This window comes from Meles meles, chromosome 12 (genome assembly GCF_922984935.1).
Source record: "Meles meles chromosome 12, mMelMel3.1 paternal haplotype, whole genome shotgun sequence".
In the NCBI taxonomy this organism is placed as follows: Eukaryota; Metazoa; Chordata; class Mammalia; order Carnivora; family Mustelidae; genus Meles; species Meles meles.
The window spans coordinates 34,212,037-34,236,211 of record NC_060077.1 but is presented as its reverse complement, the minus strand read 5'-3'; the positions used below and the strand labels follow the sequence as shown (position 1 = coordinate 34,236,211).

The 24,175-nt window shown below is 38.1% G+C and overlaps 1 protein-coding gene across 3 annotated transcripts in view; it reads right to left on the bottom strand.

The window, feature by feature from the left end:
* Nucleotides 1-6,151: 6,151 nt before the first annotated feature.
* The window catches only part of PTPN2 (protein tyrosine phosphatase non-receptor type 2), a 79,772-nt gene continuing 61,748 nt past the window's right edge, over nucleotides 6,152-24,175 (bottom strand). The window contains exons 8-10 of one of the 3 annotated variants that reach the window (XM_046024874.1): nucleotides 19,385-19,566; nucleotides 13,880-13,981; nucleotides 6,152-6,519 (exon numbers count right to left, since the gene is read on the bottom strand). In XM_046024874.1, coding sequence (XP_045880830.1) covers nucleotides 6,498-6,519; nucleotides 13,880-13,981; nucleotides 19,385-19,566 — 306 coding nt within the window. In that variant the 3' untranslated portion in view covers nucleotides 6,152-6,497. Of the gene's footprint in view, nucleotides 6,520-10,175; nucleotides 13,982-19,384; nucleotides 19,567-24,175 lie in introns of those variants that run through there. The other 2 variants (XM_046024875.1, XM_046024873.1) reach the window with 2 other exon arrangements.

Sequence of the window (24,175 nt, the reverse complement as noted above, 5' to 3'; positions counted from 1 at the left end):
GAAGGCAGAGGCTTAACCCACTGAGCCACCCAGGCACCCCTGTTGTTGCTTTTTAAAAGATTATTTGTTTGACAGAGAGAGAGAGAGAGAGAACTCGGGAGCGGGCCAAGTGTGGGAGAGAGGCAGAGGAAGAGGGAGAAACAGGCTTCCGGCTGAGCAAGGAGCCCAATGCATGACCTTTGCTAGAAGGCAGCTGCTTAACCAACTGAGCCACCCATGCACCCCAAATGGTAGTTATCTAACTTCTGCTTGGAATGCCACTACTGGGAGCCAGAGAGGTGGTCTCTGGGACCTCTCTTATTCCACTGGTCAACTTTTGGCGGGAGCCTTGATAGGAGAAGCTGGGAATTGTGCATTGGGCTACCTTGCTGTTATTAACTTCCTCAAACTGTTCACTGCACCCGACAATCTGAACCACGGGAACAGCAGGCAAGTTTTGCTGTTTGGTTTGCTCTTAGGGTCCCTCAACCACCCAGATGTCTCATGCCACCTGCCATCTGGTCTCCACCTGGGAAGAGTCAACTCATTCCTTGGGTTTCCTAGTACTCCATCCAAAGTACAGTTGAGGTGGTGTGGCTTTCACATCAATTTCATTTTGACAGTAGCTGCAGCATTTCAGGTGGATAAGAACTGCTGGGAAGGTCCATCCAAAGACCCACCAGATTACATTCATCCCTGATTCAATTAAGACAAACTTTTCTCAAAAGTAAGGTGATCACACAGGGCAGTGGTAGATACAGCTTACTTTAGAGGAGCTTCCCTTACACCACAGAAACCTTAGGAGTTATGTGCCCATGAGGTGACGGTCTCACCGGGTCTGAAAGCTTTGATTCTGGCCTTGCCACTGCCCTTTCCAAACTGGAGGCTTCCGAAAGAACAGACCGCAGCAATCTATGCACATCCTTTTAGCCTAATGCCTTCAAACACTGGTCTCTTCTTGTCTTGAGCCAAGCTTCTTGTAAGGCCCTATCCTTATCCAAGGAGAACAGCAGAGTGTCCCAGTATCCCTGAACAGTAAATCTGCTTCTGATTTCCCAAGTCTGGAAAGCCCATTTCTCCACATCTACGTAGGTACCTCTGTTTATCATAGCAGTTTATCGCTAGTTTTAATTGCATATTTGCTTGTTTACATGATGACTGGTTAGCTCTCCGACAAGATTACAGTATACCACAACCATGTTTCCCCCCCACTCACTGAACAATGCAAGGCCTACTACAGTGCTCCCCACATAAGGTTCAATAAAGTCAACAAATTAATGAGCAAGGAATATTCCATTAATTCCAAATGGTTTGACATAGCCGCCCCTTCGAGTGCCCATTAAGGGCAGGCAGTCACGCCTATAGCATAAACAACAAAAGCAAAAATAAACAAGTGGGGCTACATCAAACTAAAAAGCTTCTGCACAGCCAAAGAAACCAACAAAGTGAAAAGATAATCTACAGAGTGGGAAAAAAATGTTTACAAACCATATATCTGATAAAAAGTTAATATCCAAAGTAGATCAAGAACTCATACAACTCAACAGCAAAATAATCCAAATAATTCAATTAAAAAATGGGCAAAGTACCTAAACAGATATTTTTTCCAAAGAGGATATATACAAATGGCTAACAGGTACATGAAAAGGAAATACAAATCACAGGTACATCATTAAGGAAATACAAATTAAAACCATGATATCACCTCCTGCTTGTTAGAATGGCCACAATAAAAAACACAAGAGGATGGATATGGACAAAGGTAACCCTTGCACACTGTTTGTGGGAATGTACATTGGTACAGTGACTAAGGAAAACAGTATAGGGGCTCCTCAGAAAATTAAGAATAGGGGGCGCCTGGGTGGCTCAGTGGGTTAAAGCCTCTGCCTTCGGCTCAGGTCATGGTCCCGGGGTCCTGGGATCGAGCCCCGCATCGGGCTCTCTGCTTAGCGGGGAGCCTGCTTCCTCCTCTCTCTCTGCCTGCCTCTCTGCCTACTTGTGATCTCTGTCTGTCAAATAAATAAATAAAATCTTTAAAAAAAAAAAAAAAAAAAAAAAAAAAAAAAAAAAAAAAAAGAAAATTAAGAATAGAACGACTTGTCACCCAGCAACTCCATTTCTGGGAATATATTGAAAAGTAAAAACCGTAACTGAAAAAGGTATCCACACTCCCGTGTTCATAGCAATGTTATTTACAATAGGCAAAACATGGAAACAACCTAAGTGCTCATCAATTGATGAATGGCTAAGGAAGATGTGGTATGTGTGGAATATTACTCAATAATGAAAAAAAAAATAATAGGAATCCCACCATTTGTGGCATGGATGGACTTTGAAGGCATTATGTATGCTATGTGAAAGAAGAGAAACACAAATACTGTATAATCTCCCTTAATATGTGTAATCCACTCATATGTGTAAACAAAACAGTAAACTCACTGAAAAAGAGATCAAATTTTTGGTTACCGGAGGTGGATGGTTGTGGGGGGGGTGGTGAGGGAGAACTGGAAAAAGGTACAAGCTTCCAGTTTTAAGTACTAGGGATGTAATGTACAACGTGATGACTATAGTTAACACCGTCGTGTGACACATATGAAAGTTAAGAGAGTAGATCCTAAGAGTTCTCATCACAAGAATTCTTTTCGGTTTATTGTATCTGCATAAGGTGGTTATTAACTAAACCTACTATGGTAATCACTTCGCAATATATGCACATCACATCATCAATGCTACACACCTTAAACTGATACAGTGACAATGTCAATTACTTTTCTGTAAAACTCAGGGGGAAAAAAAGCAAAAAAAAAAAGGGGGGGGACAGTCAGGTAACAGCCAAAAGATGAAATGCATAGAGCAGGCTGGGGATTTGGGATTTAAAAAGAAAGCAAGTTTTTATAACGCACCATTAGCTAATTTTAAGGAGGTTAACGCTCAGATCTTTATTTAAACCACTCGGGAGGCTGTGCAGAGTGGATTGGTACAAACAGGTGTCGACAGGAAGCAGGAGATTCTCCTGCTGTGCTCCCCATCTGTAAAGAAATTTGGAAGTAAGATTAACAGAACTTTGTGACCAACTGGATGTGGCGACGAAGCAGAGGGATTTAAAACAATTATCAGGTTTCTGACGGCCACTAAATTAATTAGAAAAGAGGAGGAAGGGGAGTTCCGGATGAGGGAAATAACAGTCGACTTTGGGGCTTAAGAAATTTATGCCATTACCATTCATGGAACTGGAGATATGGTTTATAGCTCAGAGCTACTACTGGGCGCAGGAATGGAGGATACAGAATATCCTGCGTATAATCAGCGCAGAGGAATCAGATAAAGACTTGGGTAAAAACGAGATCATTCAAGTTAAGTATGTTAAAATCCAAGGTCCAAAGATAGAGTCCTTGGGAGTTCCAATATTCAAGAGTCAGAGAGAAGAGAACCATCAGAGTGAAAAGACAACTTACCTATTAGGAGAAAATATTTATAAACCATGTACCTGATAAAAGGTTAGTCTCCAAAATATATATGAGGAACTCCTCCAACTCAATGGCAGAAAAACTCATAACCCAGTTAAAAGGCAAAGAATAGACAGTTATCCAAAGACATACACGTAACCAACAGGTGTATCCAAAAAATGCTCTAATCAGGGAAATGTGCACCTGTACACAGACACAAAGACGTCCCCTTAGACCTGTCATGGTGGTATTATCAAAAAACAAATGCTGAAGATGTGGAGAAACAGGCACCCTTGTGCTCTGCTGGTGAAAATGCAAACTGATGCAGCCACTATGGAGTATGGGGGTTCCTTCAAAAATTAAAAATACATGATCCAGCAACCCCACTCCCAGGTATTTATCCAAAAGAATTAAAAATCAGGATATTAAAGAGCTATTAGCACTCTATGTTCACTACACCACTATTCACAGTAGTCAAGATGTGGAAGCAACCTAATCCACGGACGGATGAATGGATAAAGAAAAGGTGGTATATACAGGTGACCCTTGAACAACACAGGTTTGATCTGTGTGGGTCCATTTATTTGCACATTTTTTTCAATAACATATTAGACATATTTTTTGGAGATTTGCAACAATTTGCAAAAAGGCACAGATGAACCATGGTGCCTAGCTGTATCACGTTAATGTTTCCAGTACTGTATCATGAGTACGACTGTACTGTATGCCATAAAAATTTTATAACGATTCATTCATTAATGTAATGCTAGGCTACCTGGAAGCTATCATATTAATTACACAAGGCCACTGCGAAGCAACTATATTGATTATACTAGGTTACTATATAGCAATCGTATTGCTGCTTCTGTTATCAATGCATGAATTATTCCTATAAAGAAATTTGAATCTTTTTCACATTACCTTTTCATTTTTGATGTCTAGTGTTAGTAATATGTATCACATCTACAGTATTTTGTATCATGTAAGACAATACTGATACAGATCCCCACAGACAATTCATCTTACAAGCAGAGAACATAAACTTATGGTATCGACTGTATTTTCTTTTCCTTATGATTTTCTGAATAACATTTTCTTTAGCCAACTTTAAGAATACAGTATAGAATACAGGTAACATACAAAATAGGTGTCAACTGTTTATGTTATTGGTAAGCCTTCCAGTTAACAGGAGGCTTTTACTAGTTAGGTTTTGGAGAAGTCAGAAGTCACAGACTTTTTTTGGTAAAAGTCACAGACTTTTGACTGTGTGGGGGTCAGTGTTCCGAACCCCCATGTTCTTCAAGAGTCAACTGTATACATACAATGGAATACTATTCAGCCTTTAAAAAGGAAATTCTGTAATACACAGAAACATGGATAAACCTTGAGAGCATTAGGCTAGGTAAAACAAACGAGTCACAAAAAGCCAAATACTGGGTGATGTGTCTAAAATAGTCTAATTCATAGTATCCGAGGGGAATGGTGATTGCCAACGGCTGGGGATGGGGGCAGGAGGAAATGGGAATTTACTCAACAAGCATAAAATTTCAGTTAAGCAAGATGAAAAAAATTCTAGAGATCTGCTATACAACACTGTAACTATAGTCAACAATAATGTATTAATTATACACTTAGAAACTGGTTAAGAGGGCAGATCTCATGCTAAGTGTTCTTACCACAATACATCAACAGTCAGGCAGAAAAACCAAGGCAACGAGGGCAGAGAAAGGTCTTACTGAGTTTAAGGAGAAAGCTTCAAAGGAGTCAAGTCATGTAAGGTTAAAACTGAAGAGTACACTCTACCTGGCTACAGTACGAGCTCAGATGACTGTCCTGAGTCATTTCTGGAGTGACACAAGGGAGTCAGACACTAGTGGCGTAAAGGGTAGACGGGAAATGGAAAACAGAAGTAGTCAATTTGAGTGCAGATCACCCTCAAGGGCTTTGTTGACACACAAAGAGGATTACCTTGCTGCGCTACTTTGTGGTATAATGAACTTTCCATCCATTCTTTATGAAAGATTTACCAGGGATTAAGAGTTTGTTTACTCCTAAAATAAACCAAAAATGCTGGAAGACAAGGCAAAAGGAACCTAAGGTGACTCATTATTGTAAGACGAAAGAGAGGTATTCAATGGACAGTATTATCAAATGTTCACAGTTGGCCAAACAAAAACAATTATGAGTTCGTTAGACTGTAAAGGGGATGCTCACATGATACACAGGCTTGGTTGTCTTCTCCAGACAGTATCACTAGTAACCTGACAGCTAACTGGATGTTTAGCCCAAACTCATCACTTGTGTGGCAAATTCGATGGTAAAGAAGCCAAAAGCCTCACCCAGGAGGGAACTTTTGGTCTCTTCTAACAGGAAATGTCTGAGAAAAGCAGAAAGTCCACCACAAGAACAGCACTGTGATTTTCAAATGGCATGGAATTGCTGTACTTATTTGAAAACAATTTAATACCATTATTCATATTCATACTTCTGTAAGGAACAAAAATGAATATTGTAACTTTTCTTTTGTGCTTTTACCTAACCTATTTTGATAGGAAGACTATTTGAGAGGTACTTCAAAAACATCTTGAGAAGCAAGGGACCGGCGTTTTGAACCAATTTCAATGTAAATGTCAATTGCGAGTTAAAAAAGAGTGAGAGTAAAACCCTTGGAGGAAACATTATCTGAAGCAGAGCTGTCCTAAGATAATGCACACAAACCAACATAGTCTATTTAATAAAAATATTTAATGCTGCCAAAAAGTATAAAAATACAGTAGGAATGGCAGTACAATACAAAGTAGTCTTCCTAATTTATTTCTTTTACATCTTTCTACATTTCATACACGTATTAAAAAACTTAACAATACATCAAATTAGAGGGTTCTGCAAAGTCTTCTGCTGGTGTTGCTCTTCGTTCCCTGGATGTAAAGTTTACTTTGTAAACAGACAAATGTGAGGCAATCTACAGGTTTATCAAGCCTCACTTTAGTCTCCGGAGTGGGCTTCATGTCTTGCTTTGCTCATCAATGGTTCAAAATTTATAGCTGCAGAATATTCTCAAGTCATGAACATTTAGGTGTCTGTCAATCTTGGCCTAAAACATAAAATAAGAAGTCATCTATTCAATTCATATTTACCAAACACACAGACGTACATAGATACACACAAACATAAAAGGACTAACAATGAACTAAAAAGGCAACTAAAAAAACATTCCAACATGTCACATTCAACCACACTAAGTGCTTCACTGTGATCTTGGTAAAATCTGCTTTTGTACTCAATTTTCGAAAAGAATTGGTGGTGTAAGGCAGACTCATGTTAAAGCACCATAACTCATAATGGCTTCTTTCAAGAATTACTAACTATGAGTTTCTCAGGTCATCCTTTATCACTTAAGAAATGACCTCCATGGGAGATACCGACAGACAGACAGGTTTTAAAAAAATGTACCCACAACAGTTTTGCAAGATTATATGGTATGTGCTAGACTTACCAATACTTTGGAATTCAATGCAAAAGTCTAATCCAATTTGGACCTCCACTGTATCATACTGCTAAAAATATTAGGAATGTAATGTTTGAACAGAAGGTTGGCTTAAGTCTTTAAATCACGGACTGTTAGCAGCATGCATTTTGTGTCCTGAAGGATAATACTAATGATTATAGCAATACAGAACCAAAGTGACATGATATAAGTTATCAATTTAAAGAAAAACACAGACATAAAATAATTGACAGATTTATTGTATCTGAATGTCAAAAAGTAAAGATTAATGAGAACTTAAGCAACAGACAGATGAAATAGCTATTTTAAGGTCAGTTTTTGAATGTATTTCATAATATTTGCAATAACTGAATTTTTGAGATGGTATTTCTTTCCTTCCTGACTTCCCTATGTCCAAAAAAACCCCCCAAATCTATATACTTGTCATTATTGTGTCTCCACATATATAAATAGGAATATAAACCACGTCCACACATTTCCCCAAAACATTTAGTCAAAAATCCTCAAAATACTGTCAACTGGGCTTCTTCCTGACTACTGACTGACTCTTCCTACTGAAGAACACCAAGCCCCTGGTGTTCTGAATAGCCCTATTATCTTATTGTCCAGCAGGGACACAGAAATGTCAAGTCATCAAGAAAACATTCTCATTGGATGTCTGGGAGTCACAAAACCTTCTACCGGTGCTTACTGCAGGGTCCTACTGAACCCCGTACCTCAGTGGATGGAAGTAAGGAAAGGTGCTTCTTACTGACTGCTGCAAAATATACCATGATTTCCCACACATTCAGGAAATCTGCTCATCAGAACAAAGTAGCTCAATCCAATCATGCTAGGTGAAATGAAATAATGGGTTGGTTTACAGAATATCCTGATGTCCAGTATTTCTCTGATTCAGTGGCAGTTCAAACAGTTTTCACACATTTTTTTTGGAAGTAAGAACTTAGATTTGCTTCACTTAAAAAATAAAAAAAAGCATTACTTTGGATTTTAACAGGTAAAACTGGTTGTCTCATTTTTTCCATTTGAATATTTGAATATTCCATAAAAAACAGAGTATGTGTCATAATGGAAGCAGCGTGAGGTTTGGAGTTACTGGAATTCTACAGACAGGGGTCTGAATTTCAGCTCTCGTGTACTAGCTGTACACGGGGCAAGTTCCTTATTCTCTGACTCAGCTTTCTTATCTTAAAATAGGGTAATGTGTCTAGAAGAGGTGTTAAGAAGACTACATTCAGATTATGTATTTAAGCTGTCAGAAATGCACGTTTCCAACATACACTGTTGTTTTCGCCGGCACAGTGCTAGAGATTCACTTACCCAAGATAAACTACTGTGCATACAACAACTAAAAGAACCTGACAGCGTTTTAAAAAATTCACTCTTTTTTAGTTTGAAAATATTATTGGAGGTGGAGGTAAGAAAGTAAGATAAAGTCATGGGGAGTGTTAACTGTTTTTTTAAAGAATGTATTTATTTGCAAGACTAAAGACAAATGGGATTTACATTTGGAAGAGGTATGTTCACTTGAATCATTTGTTCAACACATCAAAATAAAATGGCTTCAAAGAAATTAAGTGGAATAAAGAGCCATGCTTGCGGCGCTCTCTAGAGAAGCAGCCTGCACATACTGCCCACTGCCCTTATTCTGGAACGGGGCCAGCTTTACAGACAGAATGATCTTCCCAAGTCAGCGCTACACCTGAAATAATAGAAAGTCAAACTGCACCCAGAGTAGTCCTTGCCACCGATACTCAAACTATTTTTTTTTTTTTACTGAAAAGAATCATAAAACCTTCTGTAAAGTGAGCAAGGCACTGCCTTATAGACAAAACAAACATCTATTTTCCCTCTCCTGAATTTACCAAACTCACAGCAACTTGTTTTTTTATGGTAGTAATTTGAAATACCAACACCATCATGCCTACAAAATTTGTCTAATTAGAGCAACAATAAAGAATTGAGGCTTTTCTTTAAGAAATGGTCTCCATATAAATTCCCATGCAATTCTCCTTACAGCTCCCCAAAATACACTATGTAATGAAAAACCAGACAGTACTGGACTCCATAAGCAAGGTCGCCACTATATCCTATAATTTCCATAGTCCACTGTACATTATAAAACCAAAACAGAAAGAGTTCCAAAGACTGAACTTTTCATTCTCCCAGTGGACTTCACAGAGATCGTCAGAGCTCTTGAAAAACTCTTGTCAGGTTGTCACTGATAAAGACAAAGCCTTTCAACCCAAGTAATAGCTTCTCGTCTGATGCACCACTTCCACTCAGCAATGCTCTGTGATGGAATAAATGACAGTGAGGAAAAAAATTCTCCCCAAAGAAGTTTCCAGAATTTAGTAGCCAAAGGAGATAACCACTTCTCTGAAGAGTGTTGAGGAAAAGCACCTGTGCAGAACTGGCTGTTCTTGGAGGAATCTGAATGGGGTAAATATCGAGAAAATTCCTGCTTGTAAGGGAAAAACGAGATGTCCAAACTCATACCATCTTCCCAGAAGTCTGTTCTTTCAAACACTACCCAAGAACATGAGTAGCTTAAAAATTCCTAAATTCAAAGCTTAAATTGTCAAATCTGGGTGAACCACGAAATGGCTATATTATGGCGAGTACGTGGAATATAGACTAAAGCGTGCACCATCTGGACTGGGGATTCCCGGGTAGAGCAGGTGCTACGCAGCTTACACAACCTGAGTTTCTTCCCATGAAGGCATGTCGTCACTTAACGTAACATATCCCATGGAACGAGAGAGAGCTGGAAGTTCTAAAATAGTCATTTGCTCTTGCAGAGGCTGGTGGTGATACTGTCCTATAAATACTGGTTTGAAAATGAGTGTAAGAAGAATCAAATCCAAACAAATGAACTAGGGAAAAAGATGAAAGGGACAGGTCAACTACAGAATAAATCAGCCAGGGAATGAGCAAGACCTGCATATGACGTCGGGAGAACTTAGTACTGTCACGTGGAAGAATATTACCTTCAAAATTTTATTTGTAAGATTCTGTACCCCGAGCCTCTGAACAAGTCAAGGCCAAATTAAAGGTTTCTTAAAGTAAGAGAGACTTAATAAGCTCTTGACGTAGAAATAGGAACTAATTGTCAGAACAAACGCACTTAGTTTCAGACCAGGATCACTGCACCAAGTGGGACCTCGGCTTCCCCCACCCTGGGCGGCAGCAGATTCCAAGAGTCACACCCTTCCTCCTTACCATCCACCCCCCCCAACAAACCCACATGTACAGCGGAACAAAAAATAAATCAGTGTTTACAGCAGGTGTGCTTCCTAGACTTCTGCCTGAACTCAGGAAGAAGCGGATGATACACATAACGGCATCGGACTTACGACAGACTAGATTAAAATAAAACCTCTGTTAAGTTTTGTGTCTGAAGGTAAAAATTAAGGCAGACTAGACTTTAAAATCTGCACATAACCAGGCAGGCACTTTGGAGATGTAGGTACTTGTTGAAATAGAGTACACAAAGGTTAATGACAATTTCTAATTTAATCAGGTTCTGGCCTGTGGCTATTTACATAGAATCTAGTCAGACATATTTTTCTAAGAGGGAAATGACTTGCAGAGTGCCAGTCTTTCCTTGAGAATAATCTAATTCTACAACAGACCACATATAGGAGACTTTTCAACAACAGAAGCATAAAACAGTGTAGAAATGTCCAGCCTCAGGCTTATTATGGCTTAAGAATAACAACACCTACCTCAAAAGCTTGTTGTATGGATTAAACAGGATAATCTATGAAAGTGCTCATTAGCACAGGGCCTGGCGCATAGTAAATGATCAATAAATGGTAACAACCACCACTGTGAATTGACACTGAAAAGCGAAGGACTTGATATAAGAAGTAGAGGACTGCTCCGTATCATAAACTACGTTTCAAACCAATACATGTTTTTTTGATTGAGACCATCAATTCTAGTTTATTTAAAATGAAGGGGACAAGCATAAGTATACATAAAATAAAAAGAGTTACAGTTCCTTCTTACAACATACCTGTAAAGCAGAGCTATTTAGAAAAAAAAAAAAACCACTTTATTTCCTTTCTCTTGTTCATTTCTTGGTAGAAATATTAATATACAGTCAGTATTCATTTGAAGATAGAATAGGAAAAGGACAAAGCACATATATAAAATACCCCTAAACATGAGGAATGGTCTTTATATTATTCTAAAGTTCTCTATACATTTTTTACACATTACTCTTTTTAGGCATGTAAGAATTCAAGAAAAGGTATTATTTTTATTTTATATATGGATAACCTGAACAATGGAGCATTATATTCGTACATGTTGTATATATGCAAGCATAGACAGAAACTGCTAACAGACCAGCATAAAATACTTAGCTAACCTCAGAGACAAGTATATAACCCGCTGGTACAGCCAGAGAAGATGGCATTAAATCAAAGACTGCTGTTGGTTTATCAGGAGACAGATGTGAACACGAATACACTATTTATTAATATAAATACCCTTTCTTAAAAATAATAAAGCCTCTGGCTTTTTAAAAAAATCCGTTTTTCCTACTGCCTCATTAAAATCAAACTACACAACTGACTTTTAAAATCTGTATTTAGAAAACATTAGGAAGACCCAAGCATACACAAATTTTGTAAAATGTAGAATCTATTATGGATTGCTAACTTTGTCCTCTGGCTGTTACCTGAGAAGGCAGGAGCCCTTGTCTGTGGCCTCCCTCGTTTAATAAAGGGTCAGGATGATGACCCTGGGCACCACACCACATTGCCATGTATTTTTATTAATTAGTATACGGAATCCACCAAAAATATTATTAGTGGTAAAAACTTAACATTATCCTTCGAGATCTGTTTGAAAGGTTGAAAGAGGCGTAACACTTGCAGAAGTTTATCAAATGTTTACTTCACTGAATATGACTGTTCGGATATATTACAACAAACACCACTTAAAGGACAGAAAGCAGACAAAAAGCAAAGCTAAAATCCTAAATCCAGTGAAGCACATTTACCTTGCAAAGGGGCAATGTGCATCACTAACCAGCATTTGTTTCCTGTAAGAAGTCTTTACCTTTTTGTCTAAGATAAGGCTATCCTCATTTGGAAATTTAGTATGATCTATCCATATTTGATTTGCAGACTAATATACTGTACTTTAGCAAATATAAACCAAGGCAAATTAGAACGGTTTGAAACCAACAATGACGGGTCCTGGTACCTGAACACAGGTTTAATGCAGACAGACATTGGGGGAAAAAAAAAAGTCCCTCTTACCTCCTCTCCATTTAAAGGTTACAGGACAGAGTAATACTGAATTAGGACACAGGCACAAGTTATGCAAATCTGATTTAATATGTAGTACCACCTACATCCTGCTTTCAGGCTTTCAGCATAATTTAACACATTCAAGAAGGCTACTCAAATCAATTCAAAATACCTGTCTATACAAATGGTTTTCAAACTGTTTTTAAAATTGTAACCGTCCCCTTAAATTGATTACACCTCACACAGAGAGCATACGTAGTATATAAAATAGATAAAGCAGAGACAGGCTGGTTGAAAGTAAAGGCTGGTAGCTTGGAGTCCATCCAACCACCTCTCAAAGACCTCTTAGAAATCCAATGAGCATAGCTTGAAAACCACTGAAATAATGTGATTTTATTATATCAGCAATTAAATTTATACAGCTAAAGTTAAATAAGTCAAACACTGAATGGAATGTTGGGATCTGAAGAAGGCTAGCACTCAAATGAGCAGTTAAGTTCATCAAACAATATGTTTTAGATTAAAATACCCATTAAGAAGTTAAAGGGACAAGGTCAGGTTTGTACATCATCATACTATTTATTGAAGTAGAAAGAACTTGAAAAATTTTACTTCAAAACTTCAGTCAGGTAAACTGAAATCACGGATAATAAAATGCTGCTTCTTATTTTTATTTCCTAAGTCATGATTTGCCCCAATTATAAATTAGGGAAATTACATTGAAATTTTCATGAAAATTAAACAGTATTCATCATGGGCTTTACAGAAACCAATTTCTTTACAAAGTTTTGACCAAATGTTACCTGACTATGCCATTAAGGAGAATTTTCCTTCAAAGATATTTTTAGGGAAAATTTTTGTTTTTCTTTTTAAAATTGGGGAAACTGTAAAACATAAAAGAAATGCAAATATATAGTAAAAATTGCTTATTCAGAGTTAGTTCTAACTGCTCGTATCAAACTTCTCTTTAGGAAAATGTATTCAGTACAATTGAATCAACACACAATTTATTTTTTCATGGTAACAGATTTTTCAAATTGAGTTTTTAAAAAGTACATTTAACTACAAAAGTAAGATTAAATACTTATAAAATATATTTACCCTGAAATGGTTAAGAATATAAAATGTCGATGCCCATGTCAACAGTACATTATACATTACACGCATTATTTCAAGGTCTTCTTTCCAGTAATAATGTAGATAAAACCACAATATTTATTGCTTGTATCAAGTGCAGGGTTAAAATCCAGAGAGCCTCCAAAAACAAATCCTTGTGGTAAAGGATTTCTCAGTCTGGTCAGGTGAAATAGTACGCTTAACATGTATGAATACAGTTGCAAAATGTACCAGTTTTCAACAAGCATTCAAGTCTTTATTTCAGATAGCCGTTTACAGTTTGGGGACAATGCCCTGAGATGCTGGGCTGGGGACTGAATAGATTACTTGTCTGGTTGGTGTCTATTCTTACCGCACTGTTTCTGGGGTGCGAGGAGCTTGCTAATAGACAGACCCTTGTGACTAACGCAACACTGTCAGCTACTAGCGCAGCAGCTCGCTGGGCAGAACGGTTTGTTTATAGGACATTCTGCTGAAACAACAGTGTCCAGCCAACAAAAGCACCCACCAAAATGAATGACACAAACCCCATCTTAGTGAGAATAGGTTGCCAATATAACCACCTTTTCCTTTTTCGTTCAGTCTCATTTAGCCTCTGTTTCATCTGCTGCACCTTCTGGGCCGTGTTAGCTTTTCTGTCTTCTCGAATTCGTTTCCGTAGAACGCTAGGAAAAAATTAAAACAAATAAAGTGCGTGGCAGGACTTATTATTCTAATATGGAGGACCGAAGCCCAAACACCCGCCTCCTCCCCAAGCCCCATATTTTTAAATGCATTTAAATAATGGAATAAAAAAAGAGGGGGTATTTTCAATATTCTAAGTGGTCCAGAGATGTACTCTGACAATTTAGCAACAACTTCTGGTACAACATTCTATTAATACTTTCAGGGGCGCCTGGGTGGCTCAGTGGGTTAAAGCCTCTGCCTTCGGCTCAGTCATGATCCCAGGGTCCTGGGATCCAGCCCTGCAGGGAGCCTGCTTCCTCCTCTCTCTCTGCCTGCCTCTCTGCCTACTTGTGATCTTTGTCTGTCAAATAAATAAATAAAATCTTAAAAAATAAATAAATACTTTCAGCAGGACTTGAAAACAAGCACAGTGGTTTCTTTGTTGAGATGGGAGCTGGTGGTTGTCAGCTTGCTTCCTTGCTAACCAGCTGGAAGAGGTGGGGGACAGGAGTCCCTGGTAGCCGAGCCCCTTTCGTGTTTACACGTGATCTGTCACAAAGGCCACTGGTAAAAGCTATCTACTTAATACTTCCGTCAAGATTCTATTGTGGAACACCTATTGCTCTGTTTGTCCACACTTATTTCTGGCTTCCATTTTCCTATTCAATACAGAATGTTTGTTCTAATGGAAGCTCACCGACTCCCAAGACACAGGGTCCTAGGATATGGTAAAGAAGAATGGCCAATGACAACATGTACATTACTATTTCCACCCTTTAAAAAAAATTTCACAAAATCCACCTACTCTTCTCACTTACTGCCTACAGCATAGCAAAAACCTAACTTCTGCCTCTGATTTAAACATTATCACCTGAGCAATTTTTCTAAAGTACAGTTCTCTGGTTTTGTAGCTTGATTAAAAATCTTGAATCCCTTTTCAGTATACTACATTAAGAGCCAACTTTCCTTCCAGCCAGAATGTTTCACCTGAATCTAGTAATGAGAAACAGTCAGAGGAAACCCTTGTGGAGTGTTCTAAAAGGCAACTGGTATAGCAGTTGCAAAAATGTCAAGGTCAAGAAGGTAAGGAAAAATAAGAAAGTGGTGAACAATTTCAGATTAATGGAGACTAAAGGATCACATCAACCAAATACAATGCATCATCCATGATTAGATCTTGGATTATTTCTTTAAATAGCTAAAGAGATTGGGATCATGAAAACATTCTGAAATTAGATTATGGTGATGGGTTCGCAACTCTGTAAATATAATAAATCCACTGATGCATATGCTTTAAATGAGTGAATGTTATAGTATATAAATTATATCTCAAGTAAAGTCATTTATTATTTTTTAAAAATATTTTTAAAAATTTATTTGCTTGACAGACAAAGATCACAAGTAGGCAGAGAGGCAGGCAGGGAGAGAGTAGAAAGCAGGCTCCCTGCTGAGCAGGGAGCCCAATGTGGAGGAGCTCGATCCTAGGACCCTGAGATCATGAGCTGCGCTGAAGGCAGAAGCTTTAACCCACGGAGCCACCCAGGCGCCCCTAAAGTCATTTTTTTAAAAAGCTGTAAGGTAGATTTCTTATACAACCAAAGAAATTTGAATACAGACTATATCTTAGGTAATTTTATCAATGTTCAACTTCTTTTACTGGAACCTTCAGACACTGCTGGTGGAAATGTACAATGATGCAGCTGCTATGTAAAACTGGCAGGTCCTCAAAATGTGAAAAGTAGGGTTCCCTTACCTCCTAGCAACTGCGCTCATAGGTACATACTCAAGAGAACTGAAAACATATGTTCACACAAAACCATCCAGAGTTCTCCTGCTGTACACAACTTCGTTCTTGCCCAAAATGATTTTTTGCTTTTCTCCAAATCTGTTCCCCTCTAAACTAGAAATCTCTCTGGTCCTCTCACTTCAATTCTGTTCTTCAATTTCTCCTTCTACTCAACCCCTGGAGCCCCTCTATTCTTATCTTACAGCATTTAATTTACAGTAAATAATTTAAGTTGCTAATCTGGGTTCTTATTTTACCCCCTAAATATACCTGCAACTCAGGGACTGTGATTTCCAACATCTTCTTCACTTTACCTATCATATACCCAAGGTGTCTTTGACTGTCTGAACTCTCTTGAATATTTGCTAAAAAATTACTACTCAGAATTCACTCTTTGAAATTAAAATTCACTACCAGCAAATATGTGTGTACCCATCAGTGAAAAAATTTTAAATTGTATTTAAGTGCAGGCAAAGCATATATAAAATATGTAAAAGAATACAGAGGTTTCTGTAGAAAGGGCCAGCCTTCCACGGGTCCTTATATTTGCTTCTGTCAGGAGCCTAGGCCACCAAACAACCAGGTTCCAATTTAGATGGAATCTTTAACAGATTATTTCATTTAAAATTTTCATTGCAATATAGAAGATAATTACAATTTTTATTCAGTGTTGATATTTTACCATGTAAACCCAGTGAGTTCACTGAGTGTTATATGATTTTACATAATTAGTGCTTTACATATTATATAGCAGTTTAAGAGGATTTTTTAAGAGGATTTTTATGTTTAGAGAAATGGGTTATGGTTTTGTTTGGGCTGAGAACACAGTTTTTCCCATTTGAAATAATTAATGGAATAGAGGCTCCTGCTTTCCAAAAATGGACTGTACATGTTTTCAGAAATGGAGAGAAAACAAGTACCAAAAGATGCCATCACTCAGTTTAAGAATGCAATTCCAAAGAAGTAAAAACTAGTCTCAATTTGTGATACAATAAAATCTTTATTTACCTAGTTGGGCCTAAGGAAATTACCTCTATGTAATAACCTGCCCAGGTTTTCCTACACAGTCTTAGAATTCTAAAGCCACAAATTGACAAGGGAGGACTCCTGGGGACTCCTGCCTGTGGAAGACCACATGGAATTCCTTACAGCAGGCTGCAGCCGACCCATGTTTCAACAGACATGCTTCACACTCTGCAAGCACACAGAAGGATCCAAATAACCTGACTTCTCATTTATCCAAACTGTTCTCCACTCAGTGATCTGGGTTTATGATCAGTGATCTGGACTGCACTCTAATTGAGAACGCTGGCTTTTAAACTTTGATGGTAAACCTTAACAGCAAGAAATATCTTACCATCACAACAAAGTAACCGCACATATGGACATATTTATACATATACACAATATATGTGTCAATATGTAGAATTTATATATTATGTCTACATATATAAACTGTTAAAATAGTTACTATTGGTGATACTCTGATCTGTTTTATTCTCTAATTTAAACGCTAATTTCTCTTTTATTGTATTGTTATTTTAAAAATACCTTTTTCATAACTTACTAAATTGATTTCATGACCACGGGAATGTGACCTTCAATATGAAAAAACTGACTTGAAGGATATATAATAATGAAAGAAAATAAAATATTGTGTCCTACTCCCTTGAAACTGAAATTCTTTCAGTAAGATTTCGATTTATTAGCTTCTCTAGTGCAAAGCTACATATCGGTATTAAAATCTATTAGGACTGAACAATACAGTATTTCACAGCAATCTTTATGCTCTTTTACTTTTCCATGACCTACTCCCTCAATTAGTTCTCTCTGCTTACAATCCCTAGTTTCTTACTGGGACTTTGTCTCTGCTTTCAAGCATGATCCGTTTCCTCTCTCCTGGGGGCACACAGCAAACAATACATACACATACCACCTTCTCGCCCCTCAGGATACCACCTGTGCAATCACTATTTAACACCTGAGTGGTTTTCTTGATCTTCTCAAAACTGTGAAATTGGACAATGCGTGGTTTATCTTGTTGGGTCTGTGTCCTTAAAGATTAAAACTCAACACCTCTGAAATACTAAGAACACCAATTCAATCATCAAGCCTACCTTCCATTTAATTCTGCCCATTACCAAAGCAAAACAACAACAACATTAGGAACCTGAGAATCTTATTGCTGAAAAAGATATGGTAATGTAAAACATGATTTCTTCATTTCAAAGTATTATACTTAAGGTGAAAGAAGGAATAAGCAATTAATGGTTTAACTTGTAGTCTAAAACCACTAGAGCCATAAATAAGGAGTAACACTGCTAAGTCATAATATACTCTTCAGTGTAATACAGAATAACATACATACTATGTAGCTATTGTAATGTTATCTTTCATAAGATTTCAAGTAATTTTTTAAAAAAATATTTTATTTGTCAGAGAGAGAAAGTGGCGGGGGGCGGGGAGAGCACACAAGCAGGGGGAGCAGCAGGCAGAGGGAGACGCAGGCTCCCTGCTGGACAGGGAGCCTGATGCAGGACTTGACCCCAGGATCCTGGGATCATGACCTGAGCTGAAGGCAGACGCCTAACGGACTGAGCCACCTAGGCAATTTTTATATTGGGGAAACACAGAAGTGAAGCTACTATAATACAGAGGAGACCTCAACAATTTTCATGGTGTCCCAATATCCCAGTGTAACAAACAGGACTAAAACATAAAATGTACCACTTAAATAAAAAGCATTTTTGACAAACAGAGAGAAAATATCACTGAGAGGTGCTCAAGAGGGGCCGTGAACATACTCATTCACTCACACCTCAGGATACCAGCTTCCTGCCAGGTAGGAGATAACCAGAGTCTTAGGAATGTAAAGGTTTCAATTTATTTATTTATTTTTTAAAGATTTTATTTATTTGATAGGCAGAGATCACAAGTAGGCAGAGAGGCAGACAGAGAGAAAGAGAGGTGGAAGCAGGCTCCCTGCTGAGCAGAGAGCCCGACGCAGGGCATTCCAGGACTCCGGGATCATGACCTGGGCCGAAGGCAGAGGCTTTAAACCCACTGAGCCACCCAGGTGCTCCTAAAGGTTTCAATTTAAAAACTTAAAATGTTTATACATTTATATGGATTCAAAATTCAAAAAGTATAAAAAGGCAATGGTTTTTGAAAAAGACTTCTCCCCTCCCAATAATGTAATGAATTTTAAACACTCATTTAAATATTTGATAATTTCATTAAAGGCACATTACCCATTACATGGCAACTATAGCATGAACACTAATACTTGTATAAATGGCAGGTATTCATACCACTTATTTTCTGTTTCACACTATACATTCTAGCATCTAATTATGCTAACTTTAGCACTCAAATCAGTATTGAGTTAAACCATTTTCCAACTGGTTTCTGCCTATAAGCACTGACTTCTTAAAAGGGCTGAAAGCTCTTTGAGATCAATGATGTCATTGTATACTACTTAAATATCCTTAGGTAATAAATAAATGAATAGCTACATTAATTCAATAAACAAAGGGCCTATATTAGTTCATATCCACTGAACTTATTAAAATAAGACAGTCTCATCTCTTCAAGCATGTTATTGCCATAAGCTTACCTCTCACTGTTCTCCTCCGCAGTATCCTGCATTTTAGAGGATAGTCCCGTATATCTGTCACCTGTCAGTTTTTCTTCTTCTAGGCCTATCCTATTACCATTGTATTTTTCAGTCATTATTTTGGTTGGCGAATGATCAAAAGCAGGACATAAGTCTTCCTTAGAAAGTTCTTTCCACCGTTTCTAGGTAGGGAAGAGAAGTGAAAAACAAATGAAAACACTAAAAGTTCACTTTTCTTTAAATAAAAAGGATATACAAATTGAAATTATATATTCAACTTTAAGAGAACCCTGTGATGGTAACAGAAGAATGAAAAAGGTATCTTACCAAAACCTCTTCTAGATGTGCCTATTTTAAATTTAAAATGTAAAAATAATAAAGTATTTAATATTTATGTATAACACTAAGCAGTTGAATATAATAATCTTAATGAAATTAAAGTGCACTTTAACCTATTGAGACAAACTATACTAGGACCTCACAAAAATATTAGTCATAGTTAGTGAGATTTTAGCCAGAGCCAGATTCTGCCGGACTTGTAACCCACAGGTATGTTAACATTGGAAACGGTGACCAAGACGGCACTTGAATGTGATCTAGCGTCTCCTTGTTCCTTGCCAGTTTGGTCTATCAGAGGAACAAGTGAGATCTCCAGACAGTTCTCTGACGCCAAAGGACCTTAATTTGTTTTTTTCCAGCTATGCTAGTAGCTCCAGGTAAGTCAGCCCACCACCAGGTTAGACAAAACTCTGAGAGCATGCCTATACCCGAGGAGGCAGGATTTAAACCAAGATCAAGAGAAATTCCATTTCCTTCCTCTAGGAAACAGGCTGTCATCACCTACCTTGACAGCCTGTTGTGACTAATGACATAACATGCCTCGCATCATGTCTGGCAAATGTTAGATTCTTTTGCCCTCACTGCACCACCCCTAGGGAGAGAGGAAGAGGTGCAAAGTATATCTGGGCCCCTGAAAGCTGAAGGCAGTCACAAAGTGCTAGCCAGGGAGGGAGAAGGCAAGCACACCCTCGGCATGAGGGACCTCTAGCTCCTCAAGTCCGTCAAGGGCTGCGAACACAAACATGCATCTCCAAGCCAGGGACAAGAGTAGGAGTGGTGGCAGTTAAGAGCCAACGGTTTTGATTATCCAGGACTCTGACACAGGTCAAAATGACCTTGTGTGGACAGGGGTGGTCCCTCTCTGAAGATCTTACCACAGAAGCAGGGAGCCTGGAACCTAATGAATAAGAGACTCTACAACTTCTTGCCTGAGGGTTTTAAGGATTTTGAACACAGATGTAACAATGCAACTCACACTTATCTGGAACTTAATGGAACACTCTTTCCCTGGAGCTGCTTTGGTACAAAATGGCATTGTTAAAAACAACGCTTGTGTACTGAGATCATTTTAAAAAAAATCTTTGGAAAACTCATGGGTACACTGATAAATTAGTTTCTACTTATTTCATCTTCCTACAATAGAGGAATTAAAGAAAAAGGCATTTTACCACCACACTCCACCTTCCCCATATGTAGCTATTTAATTAAGATGCATAATTAATATATCTTTTATAGTAGTTGATTGACAAAAAATCTCAAGAATGCAAAATTCTGTAATTGGCTACATTTGGAAGTCAGTGAATAGGAAAGTTTGGTCAATGTGACTAGAAGATGAAGAGTATGTAGAGATGAGGCCAGAAAGGAAGTGGACCTTGAGGAAAGACGTCTCTGAACTGATTTTAAGAATCACTGGGATGGAACCCGCCACTCGTGAGCAAGGACCTAAGAGGCTGCAAACCATACCCAGAAAGAGTGTCTTGCCAATACTTGAGAAAGTGCTATAACGGAACCTAAGAGTAAGAGGCTTTCACTTTAGAGGACTATGTCAGTTTTCTTTCTTCCCATTTAACATTTCTGTTACTCAGTCCAGACAGCATTTTGTATACTGAAGATGCACGTGGGGCAACTTGTCAAGCACTGACTACTGCCACACTGACCTAATGCTGCAGCTGCACCGGCTCTTAATCCTCAGAACCTCAGGAGGTAGGTGCTACTACTGTTACTATCATCATCCCCCTTCTACGGAGGAGCTGGGGTGAGAGAACAGAAGTGACTTGCCCAGGCTAGGCAGCTAATGAACAGAAGGGCCAAAATTTTAATGTTATAATCCCTTATGGTTATTTGTATCTCTGAAAAGCTCATCAATACAAGATTGTTTAAGAAAGTACCCAATAAAAATTGCTCAACTGTCTCCAGAATTTAAGTTTTTTTTTTTTTTTTTTAATTTGATTCTTCCCTGGGGACCTAGTCATAACAACCTGACCTTAATATTTGGACAAAACTCAACAATGTCAATAAACAAAAGACAATGACAAAACTCAAACCTTACTGGACCACTTCCCAGAATCTGCAACAAATTTGGAGTCTGTCAACAAGAAAAGGACTCAGCAAAAGGGACAGGGGGTGGGGTGAAGAGAAGGAGATATTTAATGCTAGTAAATTTAAACAAACAAACAAAAGGCAGCGTCATTTTGCCTTGTCTCTGGGCAGCAAACTCACTCAACTTTGCCTTCCCTGTAACCCGCAAGCAAGCAGGTACTCTGAAGTCGCCTGCCTTGGCTTGTCACTGCTGCCTGGGGAAGCCAAAGAATCAGTACTGCACTCAGCTGCAACTTCATTCACGCTGTCCTCCTGAGGCCTGGAGTACAGGCATCTGGACTGAGAGTTTCTTATCTTCCCAAATCCACACTCACGCTGCACCACACTTCCGCCTGTCACGGGCTGCTATGAACAACACCCAAGCACCACCTGCAACCCCACCCACTTCTCACTAAAGAAAGTCCCTCGAAAGAGCACTTAGAGTGATGTCTTTAAACTTGAAACTCACTGTAAGTACTTCAACAGTAGTCAAATTACCAGTTGCAGGTCTTAAGACACCAGTTCTGAATTGCCAATCGAGATATGTTACTCTGTGAAGTTTTCTGGAATCATGGATACTGGGAGTGTGCTAGTAAGTGATACTACCAAGAATTATGATGTCTTTTTATGCCCAACCTTGTGCCAAGAAAGACGTGAGGTAAAGCATATGTTCTCAGAGACAACCAGAAGTTATCTGTATTTATCCAGGTAGGTCAAGATCATTGGAAATTTCCAAAAATAAATACATGCTGTGTGATTATAAATGCATATGTGTATTGACTGATTTCAGAAACAACAGCTTTAGAGGTGAATATTAACAGCGCTCCTGTACCCTGACAGGTTCTAAATCACTTTGTATCTCCATAGGTCAGAAATCGTCACAGAAAAATAAACATAAAACTGTATCCAATAAGGAAAATACCACTCACATAATATAAATCCAAATGAAGACTGAAGGTGAAGACAGTTGTCCCCTTTAGGAAAAGTACCAGAAACAAAGAAACAAGGCTCGGGGGCTGCTGAACACACAGTTCTCTGAAGACACGCAGGTTCAGGAAGCATCAGCCACCCACAAGCCCGGCCACAGTGCTCACACCAGAAAGAAGCTTCCTTCTTTCATCTTACGAATATTTCTTTCCCCAAAATTCAGAGGTAAAGAAGAGGAGGTAGACATATGGAGAGAAAGAAGAGTCTTTTTATAAATTGGCTATCCTACCCTTGTATGGCACAAGAGATACTTTTGTGAGTCAGTTATATTCATGCAGTTTGAGGCACTGACATTAACTTCAGATCTTATGATTTAGGATTTCAGAGAACTTTACTTCTCTTAGATTTTTATTTTAAGCTAAGGTTCTAGGACAGTATTGTCCAGTGAAATGTAATGGGAGTGGCATATGCAATTTTCAAATGTCTAGCAGTTGGTGTTTTAAAAAAAGATTAATTTTAACAATATGTTTTATTTAACTCAATATAAATATTGTCATTTGAACATATAATTAATATTTTAAAAATTACTGAGATATTTTATACTTTATCTCCCTCTATTTTCATCTTCAAAATCCGGTGTGTGTTTTATACTTCAAGCAGATCTCGATTCAGACTAGCCAAATTTCAAGTACTCAGTAACATGTCTGGTTAATGGCTTCAGTACTGGATAGCAAAGTTCCAGGCAGAGAAAATTCTCTAGGTACAAATCCATATTCATTTACTCATTAATTATCCTTATAATAAAAAACTTATAGCACTACATAAACTGCAGGAACCCTTAGACCATTTCTGTGGAAACTGACCCCTTCAAATGGGTAACAGGCTTTTCTAATCCTGAGTACCTGAAAAATACAGAGATGTTGCCAACATCCTACCTGAAGAATGGGCAGAGAATGCCTTGGGTTTGCATGGAATACTAGATGAAGCTACATGGAGAATCTGATGGCTATAACGTACCAGATAAACTGAAACAAACAAAAAATTCTCCCAAACCACAAACTACACCGTTATAATTAAAAACCACAAAAAATTATGTTCATAAAATTCATCTCTGTAGTGAAAAAGATCCTCAAAGTAAGTGAGTATATATTCTGAAACTAAGGAAACGTGAAAAAGTTTTAAAGTGGAGGGAGGGAGACTATCCAAAGGACAGCATATTTCCCCCACAATTAGTCTGTAAGAATGACCAGGAAATAAGCAATGAACTACTAGAGAAGCTACAAGTACGTGAAAAAAGTTTGGTTTAACTATTTAACATTTTTCCAATCAACTCCAAACTGGAGAGAAGTTCATAGAGATTATAAAAAAAGAGGGAGAGAGAGAGTGAGAGACACACACACGCACACACACATTTTCCTAATCTTAACCATCTGAGATAACTTTTAC